This window comes from Chondrus crispus, genomic scaffold (genome assembly GCF_000350225.1).
Source record: "Chondrus crispus Stackhouse genomic scaffold, scaffold_312, whole genome shotgun sequence".
Classification (NCBI taxonomy): Eukaryota; Rhodophyta; class Florideophyceae; order Gigartinales; family Gigartinaceae; genus Chondrus; species Chondrus crispus.
The window spans coordinates 1-13,701 of NW_005179195.1; the positions used below are offsets into that span (position 1 = coordinate 1).

Consider the following 13,701-nt stretch of genomic DNA (forward strand, 5'->3'; position numbering starts at 1 on the left):
CCCCCCCCCCCCCCCCCCCATGGGTCCCCGCCCATTCCACCCCCGACCGGCAGCTGATGGCCCTCCCCAGAAGCGCCGTCGCAGCCAGCAACATCCACCCGCTTCCCCCGCCCGCCGCGACATGATGGACATCGACCCAACAACTACTGCCTCCACTATTCGTCTCCAAGACCTCCCCCAGGTCATCCTCAAGCAAGTCCTGTCGCACCTCTGCCTGCCCTTCCTCGCCTCGCCCACGCAGAAGGAGTCGCCCCTGCCCTTCCTCCGCGCCCACTCGCCCCTGCGCCTACTCGGCACCGTCTTCCGCGACGCCTTCGACACCTCCGTCACCTCGCTCAACCTCACCACGCTCCCCCCCGACGCCCACCCCCCCTTCATCCTGCACATGCTCCCGCGCTTCACCTCGCTCACCACCCTCGTCCTGTACCCCAACTCCCTCAACCCGACCTTCTTCCCCGCCTGGCGCCACTTCCTGACCTCCCGCCCCTCCCCTCCGATCACCTCTCTCACCTTTGTGGCCCTCCGCCTTTCCGACGCGTCTGCCCGCGACCCGTTCGCGGAGCTCTTCGCCGCCGAGCTCGCCGCCTCCGTGCAGACGCTCTCCACCCCGTGCATGCCGCTGCTGCTCGCCTTTGCGCGCCGCGCAGCCCCGCTCACATCGCTCGAGCTGCTCATGGACGGCCTGCACCCGGACATGTTCCCGGCCTTCCGCAGCCTGCACACGGCCAAGCTGCTGTACCGCGCCCGCATCCAGCCGCCCGCGGCACGCCGCCTCGTCAAAGCGTTGCAGCGCTGCCAGCCAGACCTCCGTGCCGTCGAGCTCAGGCTCAACTATCTACCCACGTCCGACCTCGCGTTTGTGCCGGACATACCCAGACTGCGCAAGCTGTCCCTATTCGATGGCGAGGTCGACGGCGATGGGAAGGGCCTGCTCGCGTTGGCCAGGTGCGCCTTCTTGGAGGACGTCCATCTTGAGTGGATCAAGGGCCTTACGGGACAGCATTTGGAGGCGTTGGCAGTCGCTATGGGGGCCCGCTTGAAGCATCTGAAGATTTGGAATTGCGACGATGTTAATGATACAGGGCTGGAGGCGGTGGCCACTAATTGCCCTGGCGTGGAGCTGGAGCTCAAGTTTGAGCGGGACCAATTCAGCCCGAGGACGTTGGTCAGGTTTGGAGAGCGGGTTAGCTGGGAGTCGTACGCGAGGTGAGAGTAGCGCAGACACGATACGCTGATACGGTCGTAAACGTCAGCACTGTGACACTATTGTACAGTAGTCGATAATACTGTACAAGTGTCGGAAGCAAAGCAATGCAACATCACGTGCGTTGAGCATGAGGCATTAGTCGTTGCAAATCAGATGGGGTAAGGCGGTAAGGCCGCGGCCAACAAGTCTTGCTAAAACGATGGGCCACGAAAGGAAGGCGGGTTTCCATAACTTAGTAGACGAGAACTCGGTGAAATACTGTGCCCTTGGGTACATGTACTGCACGTGCATACAGTACCAAGGGTACAACGGATACATGCAATGCTGGAGCGGGGGATACGTGCACAGGATGGTGAGAGAATCTATGAAGCACAAGTCGTTGGTAAAGAAGGCGCAAAGTGCAGGGCGGGCAACAATCGTTTGGCCATAAGGGTGTTTGGGTATGGCTCGAAGGTTATATGCCGATTGCGCCTCGTTGGCCATCAGAGGCACAGAAAAATTTATGTTCCATTCCAGCAGCGAAATTCGCCGCATTGTCAACCCGCCCTGACGTCGTGCAACCGCCCCCCTCACACCCCCCTCCTTTTTCCCCATTCGTCCCGATTTCTGTACTTATCCCGCTCCCCCTCCCTACTGATATTCTGCCTTTCTCGACCGTCCACCCTTCTCTCCCTCCCCAACTCCGCGGCGTTGCCCCGCCTTCACTTTCACACCCTTTTTTGCCTACCTTAACGCTTCACACGTTGCTTATCTTATCCAAACATGCCGCGGGGTTCCGTCGACCTTACCGAGGAGACCATCAAGGAATTTAGAGAAGCCTTTTCGCTTTTCGACAAGGACGGGTATGTATCCCTTTTACGCCTGCCCGCTACGCTTGCCCTTCCTCATGCGTGCTACTCATCCCACCTTCAACCGAGCAAATCCCTCTCCATCCGTGCGCTTCATTCTTGACCTCCGGTCGTAGATGGGCTATCGAAACCGCCATTTTGACAATTTGACTTTAGTCGCCCAAGGACTGTCTCCAAACCTGTATCTGACTTGTTGCCCTGCCGTATATTGCACATTTTCATTTGTTCAATCTCTTCTCATGTGCGCGTTCCTTGCTACTGGGGATGCCAAAATTCGCCACTGGTATTCTCAAACATCAATGCGTTCATCAATCCTCATTGCCCGTTCATGATTGATCACTTGCGATAAACATCTCATGACGATCACACCGACAGTGATGGAAGTATTTCTGTCGTGGAACTGGGCACAGTAATGCGCAACATGGGGCAAAACCCCACGGAGGGCGAACTTCAACAAATGATATCAGAAGTCGATGCCGACGGAAACGGCCTTATCGACTTTGCAGAGTTCGTAACCCTCATGGCTCGCAAGATGAACAACACGGATAAAGATGCCGAAATTCGAGAGGCTTTTAATGTTTTCGACAAGGATGGCTCGGGAAAAATTTCCGGTGATGAACTTCGGCAGATCATGAAGTCACTGGGCGAGGACTTGACAGAAGAGGAGGTAGGCTTGCACTTCGCGTCGCGCCATTTTGACCCTGCACCGTGCGCTGTCTGATTCTAATCCACTTCATTTTTCCCGTTTTGTGTCTTGTTCGTCGGTACGTAACCATTTCACAGATTCAACAAATGATCCGCGAAGCTGACACAAACGGCGACGGGGAAATCGGTACGTCACTCCATCTTTCGAAAATTGATAGACCCTGTTGATTCACATCACCACGAGAAAGAGGAACCCGGCTGACATAGGCTCTTTTTGCGACCATGATTTTTCACTGTGATTTTTTTCCCTAGACTATGAGGAGTTTGTTCGCATGCTCTCGTGATTCAGCTTTTGAGTGAGGCTCACGAGTTACCTTTCTCCCTATGAGCACGTCAACACTAAGGAGGGGATTTTAAAGAGGAAACTGCGCTTCTCTGCGATTTACTGAGAACTTTGGTTGTGGATGGGCACGATGCATTGTGATGTAAAGACTAGAAGTATGCTCTGATACATGGAACATCATTGCCCAGCCTTACGTTTTCTCTATTACCCCATATTGACAGACGATGGAATTGCAATCGCTTAAAAGTTTCCCAAGTCGACTCGATGTTCACTTGAGTATATCGTACTGATGATGAAAGCTGTCAGGCGTTGCAGGGCTAAGGAAGGAGGGAAGCGAATAATTGCTGTGTGATCTTGTCTTGGTGCGTGGTGGCGTGCGGCGTCGGGCTCTCTCAACTTCTATATCTTGTCTGCGTAAAGGATCTATTACTCTCTTCACGTCTTCCCGCGAATTCTGCAAAACCTTCAGCACGTTGCCAGTAGTAAGGGCACACAATATGTTCAGTACCCATCACACTAGAATGTCATGCATCCAAAAACTATCCTGTGTGCTGTTCCTTCGAGAGCACTGCCGTGTAGACATTGAGTACGACTAGTACACCAACCCGTTTTGGCAGACCGGCACAGCATATGTTTCTATATTGCAGGCCGAACTCGTCTGAAAACAATGTCCTTCCCAAACTATGTCCCGCTTAGGTCGGGTTAAGTATAGAAAGTAAATGCCTACTCGGTAACATCGACAGTAATCTGTCTTAACGTGGTTGCAGCAAACAATACCTATCCCAACGTATCAAGCGGGAAAAGCAGTTCATGCGTTGTCGCAGCCTAAGATGGAAACGAAGAGATATCTTAAAAACGGAGAATTCAGTGCTGGGAAGACCTGAATCTATTAGACACGCTTCGGCGCTGCTGGATCGTGTTCGGATCGGATACCACAAGCGGAAGATTCTAAGCTACGGTTCCAAAAGTTTGCATGGACAGATCATTCGTTACATTTTACTTTATTCTTTCCTAGTTAACAATAAATACTCTGTTCGGTGCTCCAGCTTTTCACCAGCCGCTCTCCCGCGCTGTACAATCCCATACACTGAGCACTGGATCTTAGTGAGCTTCGCGCTGACTCTTGCGAGATATCACGTGCGGGTTTCACTCCTTACCTGCCTCATCTCCGGAGGTCCTGCGAGGTCACATCTTACATCCCTGCCCCGGTCGATTGTTCTTCACGCTCCGAAACATGAACGAAGTACGGTCCCAAGAACACAACCATGAACACCAGCCCGGCGTGCAGTGCAACCGCTCCGGCGGGCGGCTCTGGCAACAGCCCAAACTGCACAATCGTGTAGTTCAGGAATGCGAACAAGTACACAAACCCGGCCGCCGCGTAGTACAGCTTCGGGACCTGCATCCTCATCATGGCCACCATGATGCCCATGATTGCAAACGACATCATCAGCACCCCCGTCACAATCGTCATTCCCGGCAGAAGGCCCACGTTGGGAGCCGACTCGAACGGAACTTCAAGCCTGCCTGACCCAACGTTCGTGGTGATCAAGATTCCAGTGATCAGAGTCCACAGACCAGCAAGCCCGAGGTTCGCGTTCCAGAAAACAGCGCGCATCCGGGCTCCCGACTTCTGTTTCAAAAAGTCCCGTCCAGTCGCAGCACACACAAGACGAGCCATGAACACAAACTGCCCACCCTGCAGGGCGAGGCAGAATTGGAACGACGTGAGCACGCCAAGCGCGATCAGGAAGCGGCTCTGCCCGAGGCTCAGCCCTACAAGACTCGGGGCATCCAAATTAGAAGCGTTGAATGACGGAATCACAAATACAAAGATCGCAAACACATAGTATCCCAAGACTGTCTGCACGACCATGGCGATCTTGGTGACTTTTGCGTTATGCGCTCGCAGGATGAACGCAGCAACCCCCAGGTACAGACCCAACAAACCGAACGCCACCTCAAACAGTCCGCCCAAGAACGGGAAAATGGCTGCTGGCCGTCCCACAGAAAGACCGCCAGAGGGGTTGGTGTTAATCAGACGAATGGCACCCTCATTGATGACGAGAACACTCCAGATGCTGAGCAGTGCAGCCGCTTCGAAAAAGCCACGATTAAAAGTAGACGGCGGCTTGGCGAGATCCTGGCTCTCGAAAGAACCCTTGCCGGACTCAATGTCCATAGGTGCTGAAGTAGAGTTCATTGGATGCGTGTGTGAAAGGAGAAGAAGAAGACCAGATGGCGCAAGTATGGATGGGAGATGTCGGGCCGATGGTTCGCTGGTTGAGGTGATGGGGACATGGCAAGGGGGGCGGGGGGCGGGGCCTTATATGTGAAGTCGGCAGTAGATCTAGGGCCGCCGGCACCTGTCAAGAAACAAAGTAAGACAGAATGATACAGTAGCAGGAAAGCGGCCGTGGTGATTTGGGAGAAACTAGGACGGCCGTGGATGGGATCCCCAGAAGATACAAGCGGGATACTGTACCGCATGAAGAAACGCCGTGAAGTGTGAGATCGAGTTTACATTGCTGCACACACAGAGAACGTCATGAGAAAAGTGAGAAGAAAACGGTGCAGCAGTCACTGGCAGAAGGTGGGGCAGCGTGTTTGAATGGCACAGTGAATAGTTGTCGTGCGGAGGAGGATTGATGTGGAGTGAGAGAAGGAATGCAGAAACAGGGTCAAGTCCAATGACGATTGTGACTCTGACTGCAGGCCAACGATGGGATGCAGTGATTGGTCGGGCAGAAGCGCCGTGGAGAAACGGCGGAACTACCTCTCCGTAGAAATGGGTTTTGAGGTTGTTTTTGAAGGGCCAGAAGAGATTTACTGGACCCGGACGTGCGCCGTGTTGGGAGAAATTCTGAGCGTCTCGTCTAATAAGGCAAGAAGCCCGCTCCCGGAGGGCTCCGGGAGCTGCGAGCCGAGCACACCGCTGCTGTTCCCGGGCGATGCCGACGTCATCCTTCCTAAACAGCCCCCTTTCCAACTGTTTCTGGCATCCAGCAGTGGTTCACACTTGGAAGAAATCGCTGCTTCTGTGTACGCAACACTGCTTTTAGAGCGGTATTCTTCCTCAGCGGAAAAGGTGCCGCAGTATCCGTCATTACAGTATTGTCCCTGCCTTTCCTACTGTGGTGGCTGCGTTATTATGCCTCTAGCCATGGTTCTTCGCTACCCCCACTTCCAAATTGTAAAGCAAACTATGCCAGCAAATAGTCTGCATTACACAAAAAGCACTGCAAATCCAGGTGCCACCAGTTCCTGGATTTCCCACTTCGCGCACCAGTGTGCTACGGCATACAGGATCAACTCCAAAATATCCCGGCGTCGCTACAATAGAGTAGAGTATTGTATCTGCTCAGGACACTATAGGATATCCGAGGTGCAGCGTCTTCTTCTGTATGCAGCACTGGACCTCAACGAAGGTTAAGGTGCGATCCAATAGAGCACAGTACCACAGTTGCTAAATTGAACAAGAGTGGTACGTGGTACTCTTCTTGAATTCAACTAGTGAGTTATGTACTTCTCTTCCACTGACTGTCATATTTCTGATTGCTGTCAACCGCACACAGTCGAATGATCATTTCTAGTTGACCAGACTCAATTGAAAATGCCGCAGGTGCAGAGCTATTTGTATCATGGTCCTATCGTCGAAGTATGTCTGGGGTGATGGAGCATGGGTGGGAGCAGTTGGGCCATTTAATAGTTTTTAAATCTTTCCATTTTGGCGCAAAAGAGTCAAATGTAGGATTGAAATGTTGAGGCATCCAGTCAGGTTTTCGTTCATCGGGTTTCCAACTATGGACAGTATCAGCCGACGATGCTTGACAAGTTGAAAGGATGACAAGCTGTATAAATGATGATAAAACTTTTGAAGTCTATGATGGTTTCGTTGCCATCATAGCTAAATGAACTGTCGACGGCCTTGGGACAGTCAAGTCAAGGCGAAGTTATTCAAACTCTCCAGATTGCTAAAGGACATCACTGATCTCAGGTCGCTATTGTTTACCATGTTTAGCCGCTGGCGGAGTTTTGAGAAAAACCTGTCTAAGATAAGGGCGATGGATGAAGAAGAAAGTCCTAGAGTGAGGCATTGTAGCGACGCCGGGATGTTTTGGAGTTGATCCTGTATGCCGTAGCACACTGGTGCGCGAAGTGGGAAATCCAGGAACTGGTGGCACCTGGATTTGCAGTGCTTTTTGTGTAATGCAGACTATTTGCTGGCATAGTTTGCTTTACAATTTGGAAGTGGGGGTAGCGAAGAACCATGGCTAGAGGCATAATAACGCAGCCACCACAGTAGGAAAGGCAGGGACAATACTGTAATGACGGATACTGCGGCACCTTTTCCGCTGAGGAAGAATACCGCTCTAAAAGCAGTGTTGCGTACACAGAAGCAGCGATTTCTTCCAAGTGTGAACCACTGCTGGATGCCAGAAACAGTTGGAAAGGGGGCTGTTTAGGAAGGATGACGTCGGCATCGCCCGGGAACAGCAGCGGTGTGCTCGGCTCGCAGCTCCCGGAGCCCTCCGGGAGCGGGCTTCTTGCCTTATTAGACGAGACGCTCAGAATTTCTCCCAACACGGCGCACGTCCGGGTCCAGTAAATCTCTTCTGGCCCTTCAAAAACAACCTCAAAACCCATTTCTACGGAGAGGTAGTTCCGCCGTTTCTCCACGGCGCTTCTGCCCGACCAATCACTGCATCCCATCGTTGGCCTGCAGTCAGAGTCACAATCGTCATTGGACTTGACCCTGTTTCTGCATTCCTTCTCTCACTCCACATCAATCCTCCTCCGCACGACAACTATTCACTGTGCCATTCAAACACGCTGCCCCACCTTCTGCCAGTGACTGCTGCACCGTTTTCTTCTCACTTTTCTCATGACGTTCTCTGTGTGTGCAGCAATGTAAACTCGATCTCACACTTCACGGCGTTTCTTCATGCGGTACAGTATCCCGCTTGTATCTTCTGGGGATCCCATCCACGGCCGTCCTAGTTTCTCCCAAATCACCACGGCCGCTTTCCTGCTACTGTATCATTCTGTCTTACTTTGTTTCTTGACAGGTGCCGGCGGCCCTAGATCTACTGCCGACTTCACATATAAGGCCCCGCCCCCCGCCCCCCTTGCCATGTCCCCATCACCTCAACCAGCGAACCATCGGCCCGACATCTCCCATCCATACTTGCGCCATCTGGTCTTCTTCTTCTCCTTTCACACACGCATCCAATGAACTCTACTTCAGCACCTATGGACATTGAGTCCGGCAAGGGTTCTTTCGAGAGCCAGGATCTCGCCAAGCCGCCGTCTACTTTTAATCGTGGCTTTTTCGAAGCGGCTGCACTGCTCAGCATCTGGAGTGTTCTCGTCATCAATGAGGGTGCCATTCGTCTGATTAACACCAACCCCTCTGGCGGTCTTTCTGTGGGACGGCCAGCAGCCATTTTCCCGTTCTTGGGCGGACTGTTTGAGGTGGCGTTCGGTTTGTTGGGTCTGTACCTGGGGGTTGCTGCGTTCATCCTGCGAGCGCATAACGCAAAAGTCACCAAGATCGCCATGGTCGTGCAGACAGTCTTGGGATACTATGTGTTTGCGATCTTTGTATTTGTGATTCCGTCATTCAACGCTTCTAATTTGGATGCCCCGAGTCTTGTAGGGCTGAGCCTCGGGCAGAGCCGCTTCCTGATCGCGCTTGGCGTGCTCACGTCGTTCCAATTCTGCCTCGCCCTGCAGGGTGGGCAGTTTGTGTTCATGGCTCGTCTTGTGTGTGCTGCGACTGGACGGGACTTTTTGAAACAGAAGTCGGGAGCCCGGATGCGCGCTGTTTTCTGGAACGCGAACCTCGGGCTTGCTGGTCTGTGGACTCTGATCACTGGAATCTTGATCACCACGAACGTTGGGTCAGGCAGGCTTGAAGTTCCGTTCGAGTCGGCTCCCAACGTGGGCCTTCTGCCGGGAATGACGATTGTGACGGGGGTGCTGATGATGTCGTTTGCAATCATGGGCATCATGGTGGCCATGATGAGGATGCAGGTCCCGAAGCTGTACTACGCGGCGGCCGGGTTTGTGTACTTGTTCGCATTCCTGAACTACACGATTGTGCAGTTTGGGCTGTTGCCAGAGCCGCCCGCCGGAGCGGTTGCACTGCACGCCGGGCTGGTGTTCATGGTTGTGTTCTTGGGACCGTACTTCGTTCATGTTTCGGAGCGTGAAGAACAATCGACCGGGGCAGGGATGTAAGATGTGACCTCGCAGGACCTCCGGAGATGAGGCAGGTAAGGAGTGAAACCCGCACGTAATATCTCGCAAGAGTCAGCGCGAAGCTCACTAAGATCCAGTGCCCAGTGTATGGGATTGTACAGCGCGGGAGAGCGGCTGGTGAAAAGCTGGAGCACCGAACAGAGTATTTATTGTTAACTAGGAAAGAATAAAGTAAAATGTAACGAATGGTTTGCTTATGTTTATTTTTCGTGAATACTGCGCAATGATGGCTTCTGCATTTAGAAGTCGAGGTCTGGTCAGAACAATGGACATTGAAGGAAAGTCTCGTGTTGAGCAATACGAGGAGCAAGCTGTCTCAGGACATCCTTCTTTGGGGCTTCGGAAAGTGGCGATATCACTACCCCACAACAGATCACTCTAAAGAAATGCTCATTTGGCCGAAGTCCTGCTTTGGAGAACTGCTATGTTGTAGAACGCGATACAGTGCGCAGAGCGGATGAAACAGAGTACGAGTACAATTATTTACAGTAAGGAGACGGTATCGACCTCCCCGTGAGAGCATATTACGCAGATAGCATAATTTCAAGGTAAGGCCTGAGGATTAAGAATCATGGTGGATTTACGAGCGACACTCATCGCCCTCATCAAGAATTATTTCAGCCAGAGGAAGAGAGTAGAACGCCTGTGGCGACAAGTAGTGGTTGTTGCACCTTGCGCACCAAGGAAGTGAGGCCAAAAAAAAACAACTATGCTAGAAAGCATACATCAGGTTAACTTCAGCAACGCTGTGTCCCCTCGATCCAGGTCGCTGGCTGCGAGTACTACTCACTGGCCAGTTAGTCACGTAAATACCTGTAGGTTTGTTCATGCACTTCAGGTGATCGCTGCGGTACACGCTTTCTTTCCGTGGCTATACCGGGAAATTCCATTCTTCTCCATCGCCTTTCTCTCGTAAAGATGCGGCTTCTTTCCGTGGAATTTCGCCGAGCCTTTTTTTATATCTTCTGTAGCCAGCAATTGTGTGATGGCATTTCCATGTCAAGTCAGTTGCCGATATTTTAATTCATGCCCTGATTTTTATTACACGACTTGGTTTCCAGGTCGTGCCAACCTCTCATGCCAATGCAAAGCGATCAAAGTAGCTGGGTGTTTGCTCTCCACATCAATACAATGAAGATGAGCAATGGCCTCGTATGAGGCCACTTTGGCGTATCCCCGTTTTTTCCCTTCGCTAGAAGCGTTCAAGACGAAATTTTAACGAAGTTTCCAACTGTGGCTACTTAAAAGTGTTATGTTGTTTGATTATCCAGCGCCTTTCTCAAGTTTTTTTATGAGGCAGGGCCAGATCTTCCGCTCGGAGGTAGGGCTATTTGGCTGTCTTGAGGTTCTTATTTGGTTATATTGAGGTTTCAGGCCAACATGCAGCGAAAATGGTCAAGAAACGGCATACATAGATACATTTTTATCATGCTCCTGATATATCGCTTTTCATCTACGTATTAGGGAAAAGGTTGGTGTCTCTCAGTCAGTCTCGCCACTGCCTCAGGGTACTGTAGAGGCAACTGTTGCCGTCCGCTCTGAGGAAGAAAATTGTGAAATGTAGATTCCGTACTGCCTGTTTGATATCGATAGGATGGGCTGTATAAGCAAAGCACTGCACCACAGATCTCGGACAGGTAAATGCTCCAAAACATATCGCTGTTCGTTTACAGTTATCTTTATTGCAGCAGCCATTTAACTCTCCAATTATTTCGACGACCATTTGCGTATGCATATCGGTTGTGTAGTACAAGCACATCATGCACTTTTGAATTGGTGACGAAGGATGCAACTTCGCACGTGTAAATCTTACACCGACACCGAGAAGCACTACTGTAGACTAGTCTGGGACAGGTCCCTGTGTATCATTAAGATACTTTTGCCGAACCGGAACCGTAGTAGACCTGCACCTGGTGGCCGACCGAACACGGAGCCCTCACAGAGCGATGGGCTTCTCTTTCATAGATTGGCATGATCGCTCTTTCAAAATTCACTCAGCTAAGTTTAGGGCAGACGTTATTGGAGCCTCTCTGCATCTGATGGACCAGAAACAAAATTCCTCAAGTGGAAATATCTCCTATGTCAAAGGAGGTCCAACACAAACCAACTTTTTTGCGAAGGAATGAGGACAATTTGCTTCAAGATAATGCACGGATTTCGCAACTTGGACAGTCGCTTTCCATCTAGAAGACGATTGAGTTGATACCGCGCACCGAGTATGAACATATTATTGCACTAGTAGCTGCCATCCAGAGAGTAACGCTCGTCCTCGGAATAGTGCTCATTGTCGGAAAACAGCTCGTAGTCACCTTCATGTTTGCCTTGTGGTGATTCTTTGGGGTGGCTCGCATTGGTTACCTGGTCATCGATATCATCCAGGTTGGACCCTGCGCCGTTATTTTGATCTCTGCTCCCCCCGGCAGTTACGTAACTAAAGCCATTCTCCTGAGAGTAGGAGTGCTTATTCTCACTGGCGCTGTTGGGGTTATCTTTGCCATTCTGGATCTTTTCAGACTTTTCCTCTTGCTCGCGAATCCCGGTTCGTGCCTCGTACAAGCGTCGCACCGTGTGCCGCCCGTCGTTGTGGAATTGATCCACTAGATACAACTCATCCTCCTCCTTAATCGACGTGATGTCGCCGTCCGGGGCAGAATTGTTGAAAGGGAAGTCATTGTTGCCCATAGACTCCCCAATTTCCACACAGGCGCTATCACCCGGCACATCATAACCAGCACAATACCGCTCGCCATAACCGGAGTGTTCAAAAAAACCGTCCTCTGAAGATGCACTCGGAGGAGATTTGACCTTCTCCTGGTGAAAGTTCTCGTCATCAGACGAGTAGATTACGTCTTCCGACAAATTGCCCTGATCTGCAAACTCTCCAAAGTGTGAAAAATGGTCGTCCTCAAGAAAGTCGGGCTCGCCACACTCGCCATCCTGGGTACCTCCACCGGTGCTTATTGTATCACTGCTGTCATTGGCATCCATCCAGTCACTGGGCGGGCTATGCTTGGACGAGCTAGGGTAGCCATAGTCATAACTGGATAGGTCGTGTCGTTGGATTCTAGACAAGGACGAGCTACCGTTGCGGTCCATACGGTGGAACTCGAGCGAAGTGGTAGGTCCGTGTTCTCTCGATGAGCTCGCTCGATTGGAGCGATACAAGTTGTCATGTGATGGGGCTGGACTCCGTTTTTCTCTTTCATGGCCGTTGCGAAGCGTTTCGTGTTGCGCATACGGAGATTCTTGTTGATTGCAAGCGATCTTGTGATTAGCATAAGCGTCTTCACTTCTTTGGTAAGAGGCGACTCTCCTACAACGAAATGGACTTTTCGGATGACATGTACGCGACTGGCCACAGCAAGCGTAGCGACTGAGGCCGGGCGCAATGTTTGTATCCAACAGCTGGCGTCCTTGGCGATCAAAAGCGTCCCACTTTCCCTTGGGATCAATCCCCCCTTTCGTTTGTTCCCCTCCACTGGCATCTTGTAAGCTCAAGATCGCTGCTTGATCCGTCAAAAGGTTGATATCATCATCAGCGTCCCCGGTGCCCTCTTCTACCACTTCTGGGTCCTTCTCCCTCCGAAACAAGAGCGCTACCCTCTTCGCAGCAGCATCCTCTCCAACTCCAAGGGCCTTTCTGACCAAAGCGACGACGTCCTGGGCGTCACCTGGGCGATAACATCCCCCCTTCTTGACTTCCGATCCCCTTACGCGATTTATTCCGTGCTTGTAGATGAGCTGCACGGTGACCAACCTCTCCAAGCTCTTCTCCTGGTCCTCGTCGACTGGACTGACATGTCTGACGCAAAGCGGGGGATACCTGCGCGTCCACTCGCCCGCGCATCCCGCAGCGTGAAGGGCGTAACGGAGATTAACGTCGGTAGTGACGCCGACGTACTTGCGGCCGGCGTGAAGGTCTAAGATGTAGAGGTTGCGCTTCGGCATCGTCGAGGGGGGAGGGGGGAGGGCGGTGATGGCGTGGATGCAGATGCTCTGTGGAGGCGGGTGGTTATGATCTGGGCGGAAGGTCATGAGAGGGTATTTACAGTTAGCACTGCTGGCGGAGGGGGATTGGTCAGGGGGGTTGCGCAGGAGGGGGCGAAAAGGAATCTCACAGATTTTGCGACGAACGTACAAGCAACAATGTGCCAAGATCATTTATCTGAGTGTTTATTTGGAGAGCGATCCGGTTCATCCGCTTTCATGCCGTTCTAAGAGGTGCGCACATCTTCACTCTCGTCGGAGTCTTCAATCAATATTTAATACTTAATATTTAACCGCATCTCTTGCTAACAACACATCCAAAGACAGCAGCATCTTCGTCAATATTTAACCGCACCTCTTGCTAACGACACATCTAAAGACAGCAGCACCTTGAACGATAATAAAAA

General features: G+C 51.8%; 5 protein-coding genes; 2 read left to right on the forward strand and 3 right to left on the reverse strand.

Moving 5' to 3' along the window:
• Window positions 1–1,870: 1,870 nt before the first annotated feature.
• CHC_T00009119001 (Calmodulin) lies at window positions 1,871–3,479 on the forward strand. XM_005717294.1 is given in 6 exon segments: window positions 1,871–1,969; window positions 1,970–2,049; window positions 2,431–2,722; window positions 2,839–2,887; window positions 3,013–3,044; window positions 3,045–3,479. 4 exon segments carry the CDS (start codon window positions 1,970–1,972, stop codon window positions 3,042–3,044), a joined length of 453 nt encoding a protein of 150 aa, XP_005717351.1. The 5' UTR covers window positions 1,871–1,969; the 3' UTR covers window positions 3,045–3,479.
• A 756-nt stretch (window positions 3,480–4,235) lies between these two features.
• On the reverse strand, window positions 4,236–5,225 carry CHC_T00005766001 (hypothetical protein). The gene has a single exon (XM_005717295.1). The coding sequence runs from the start codon at window positions 5,223–5,225 to the stop codon at window positions 4,236–4,238; it is 990 nt and encodes a 329-aa protein (XP_005717352.1).
• Window positions 5,226–5,242: 17 nt separating this feature from the next.
• Window positions 5,243–5,533, reverse strand: CHC_T00005767001 (hypothetical protein). Its single transcript, XM_005717296.1, has one exon. It carries the CDS (start codon window positions 5,531–5,533, stop codon window positions 5,243–5,245), a length of 291 nt encoding a protein of 96 aa, XP_005717353.1.
• A 2,763-nt stretch (window positions 5,534–8,296) lies between these two features.
• CHC_T00005768001 (hypothetical protein) lies at window positions 8,297–9,286 on the forward strand. The gene has a single exon (XM_005717297.1). The coding sequence runs from the start codon at window positions 8,297–8,299 to the stop codon at window positions 9,284–9,286; it is 990 nt and encodes a 329-aa protein (XP_005717354.1).
• Window positions 9,287–11,542: 2,256 nt separating this feature from the next.
• Window positions 11,543–13,468, reverse strand: CHC_T00005769001 (hypothetical protein). Its single transcript, XM_005717298.1, has one exon. The coding sequence runs from the start codon at window positions 13,466–13,468 to the stop codon at window positions 11,543–11,545; it is 1,926 nt and encodes a 641-aa protein (XP_005717355.1).
• Window positions 13,469–13,701: the final 233 nt, after the last annotated feature.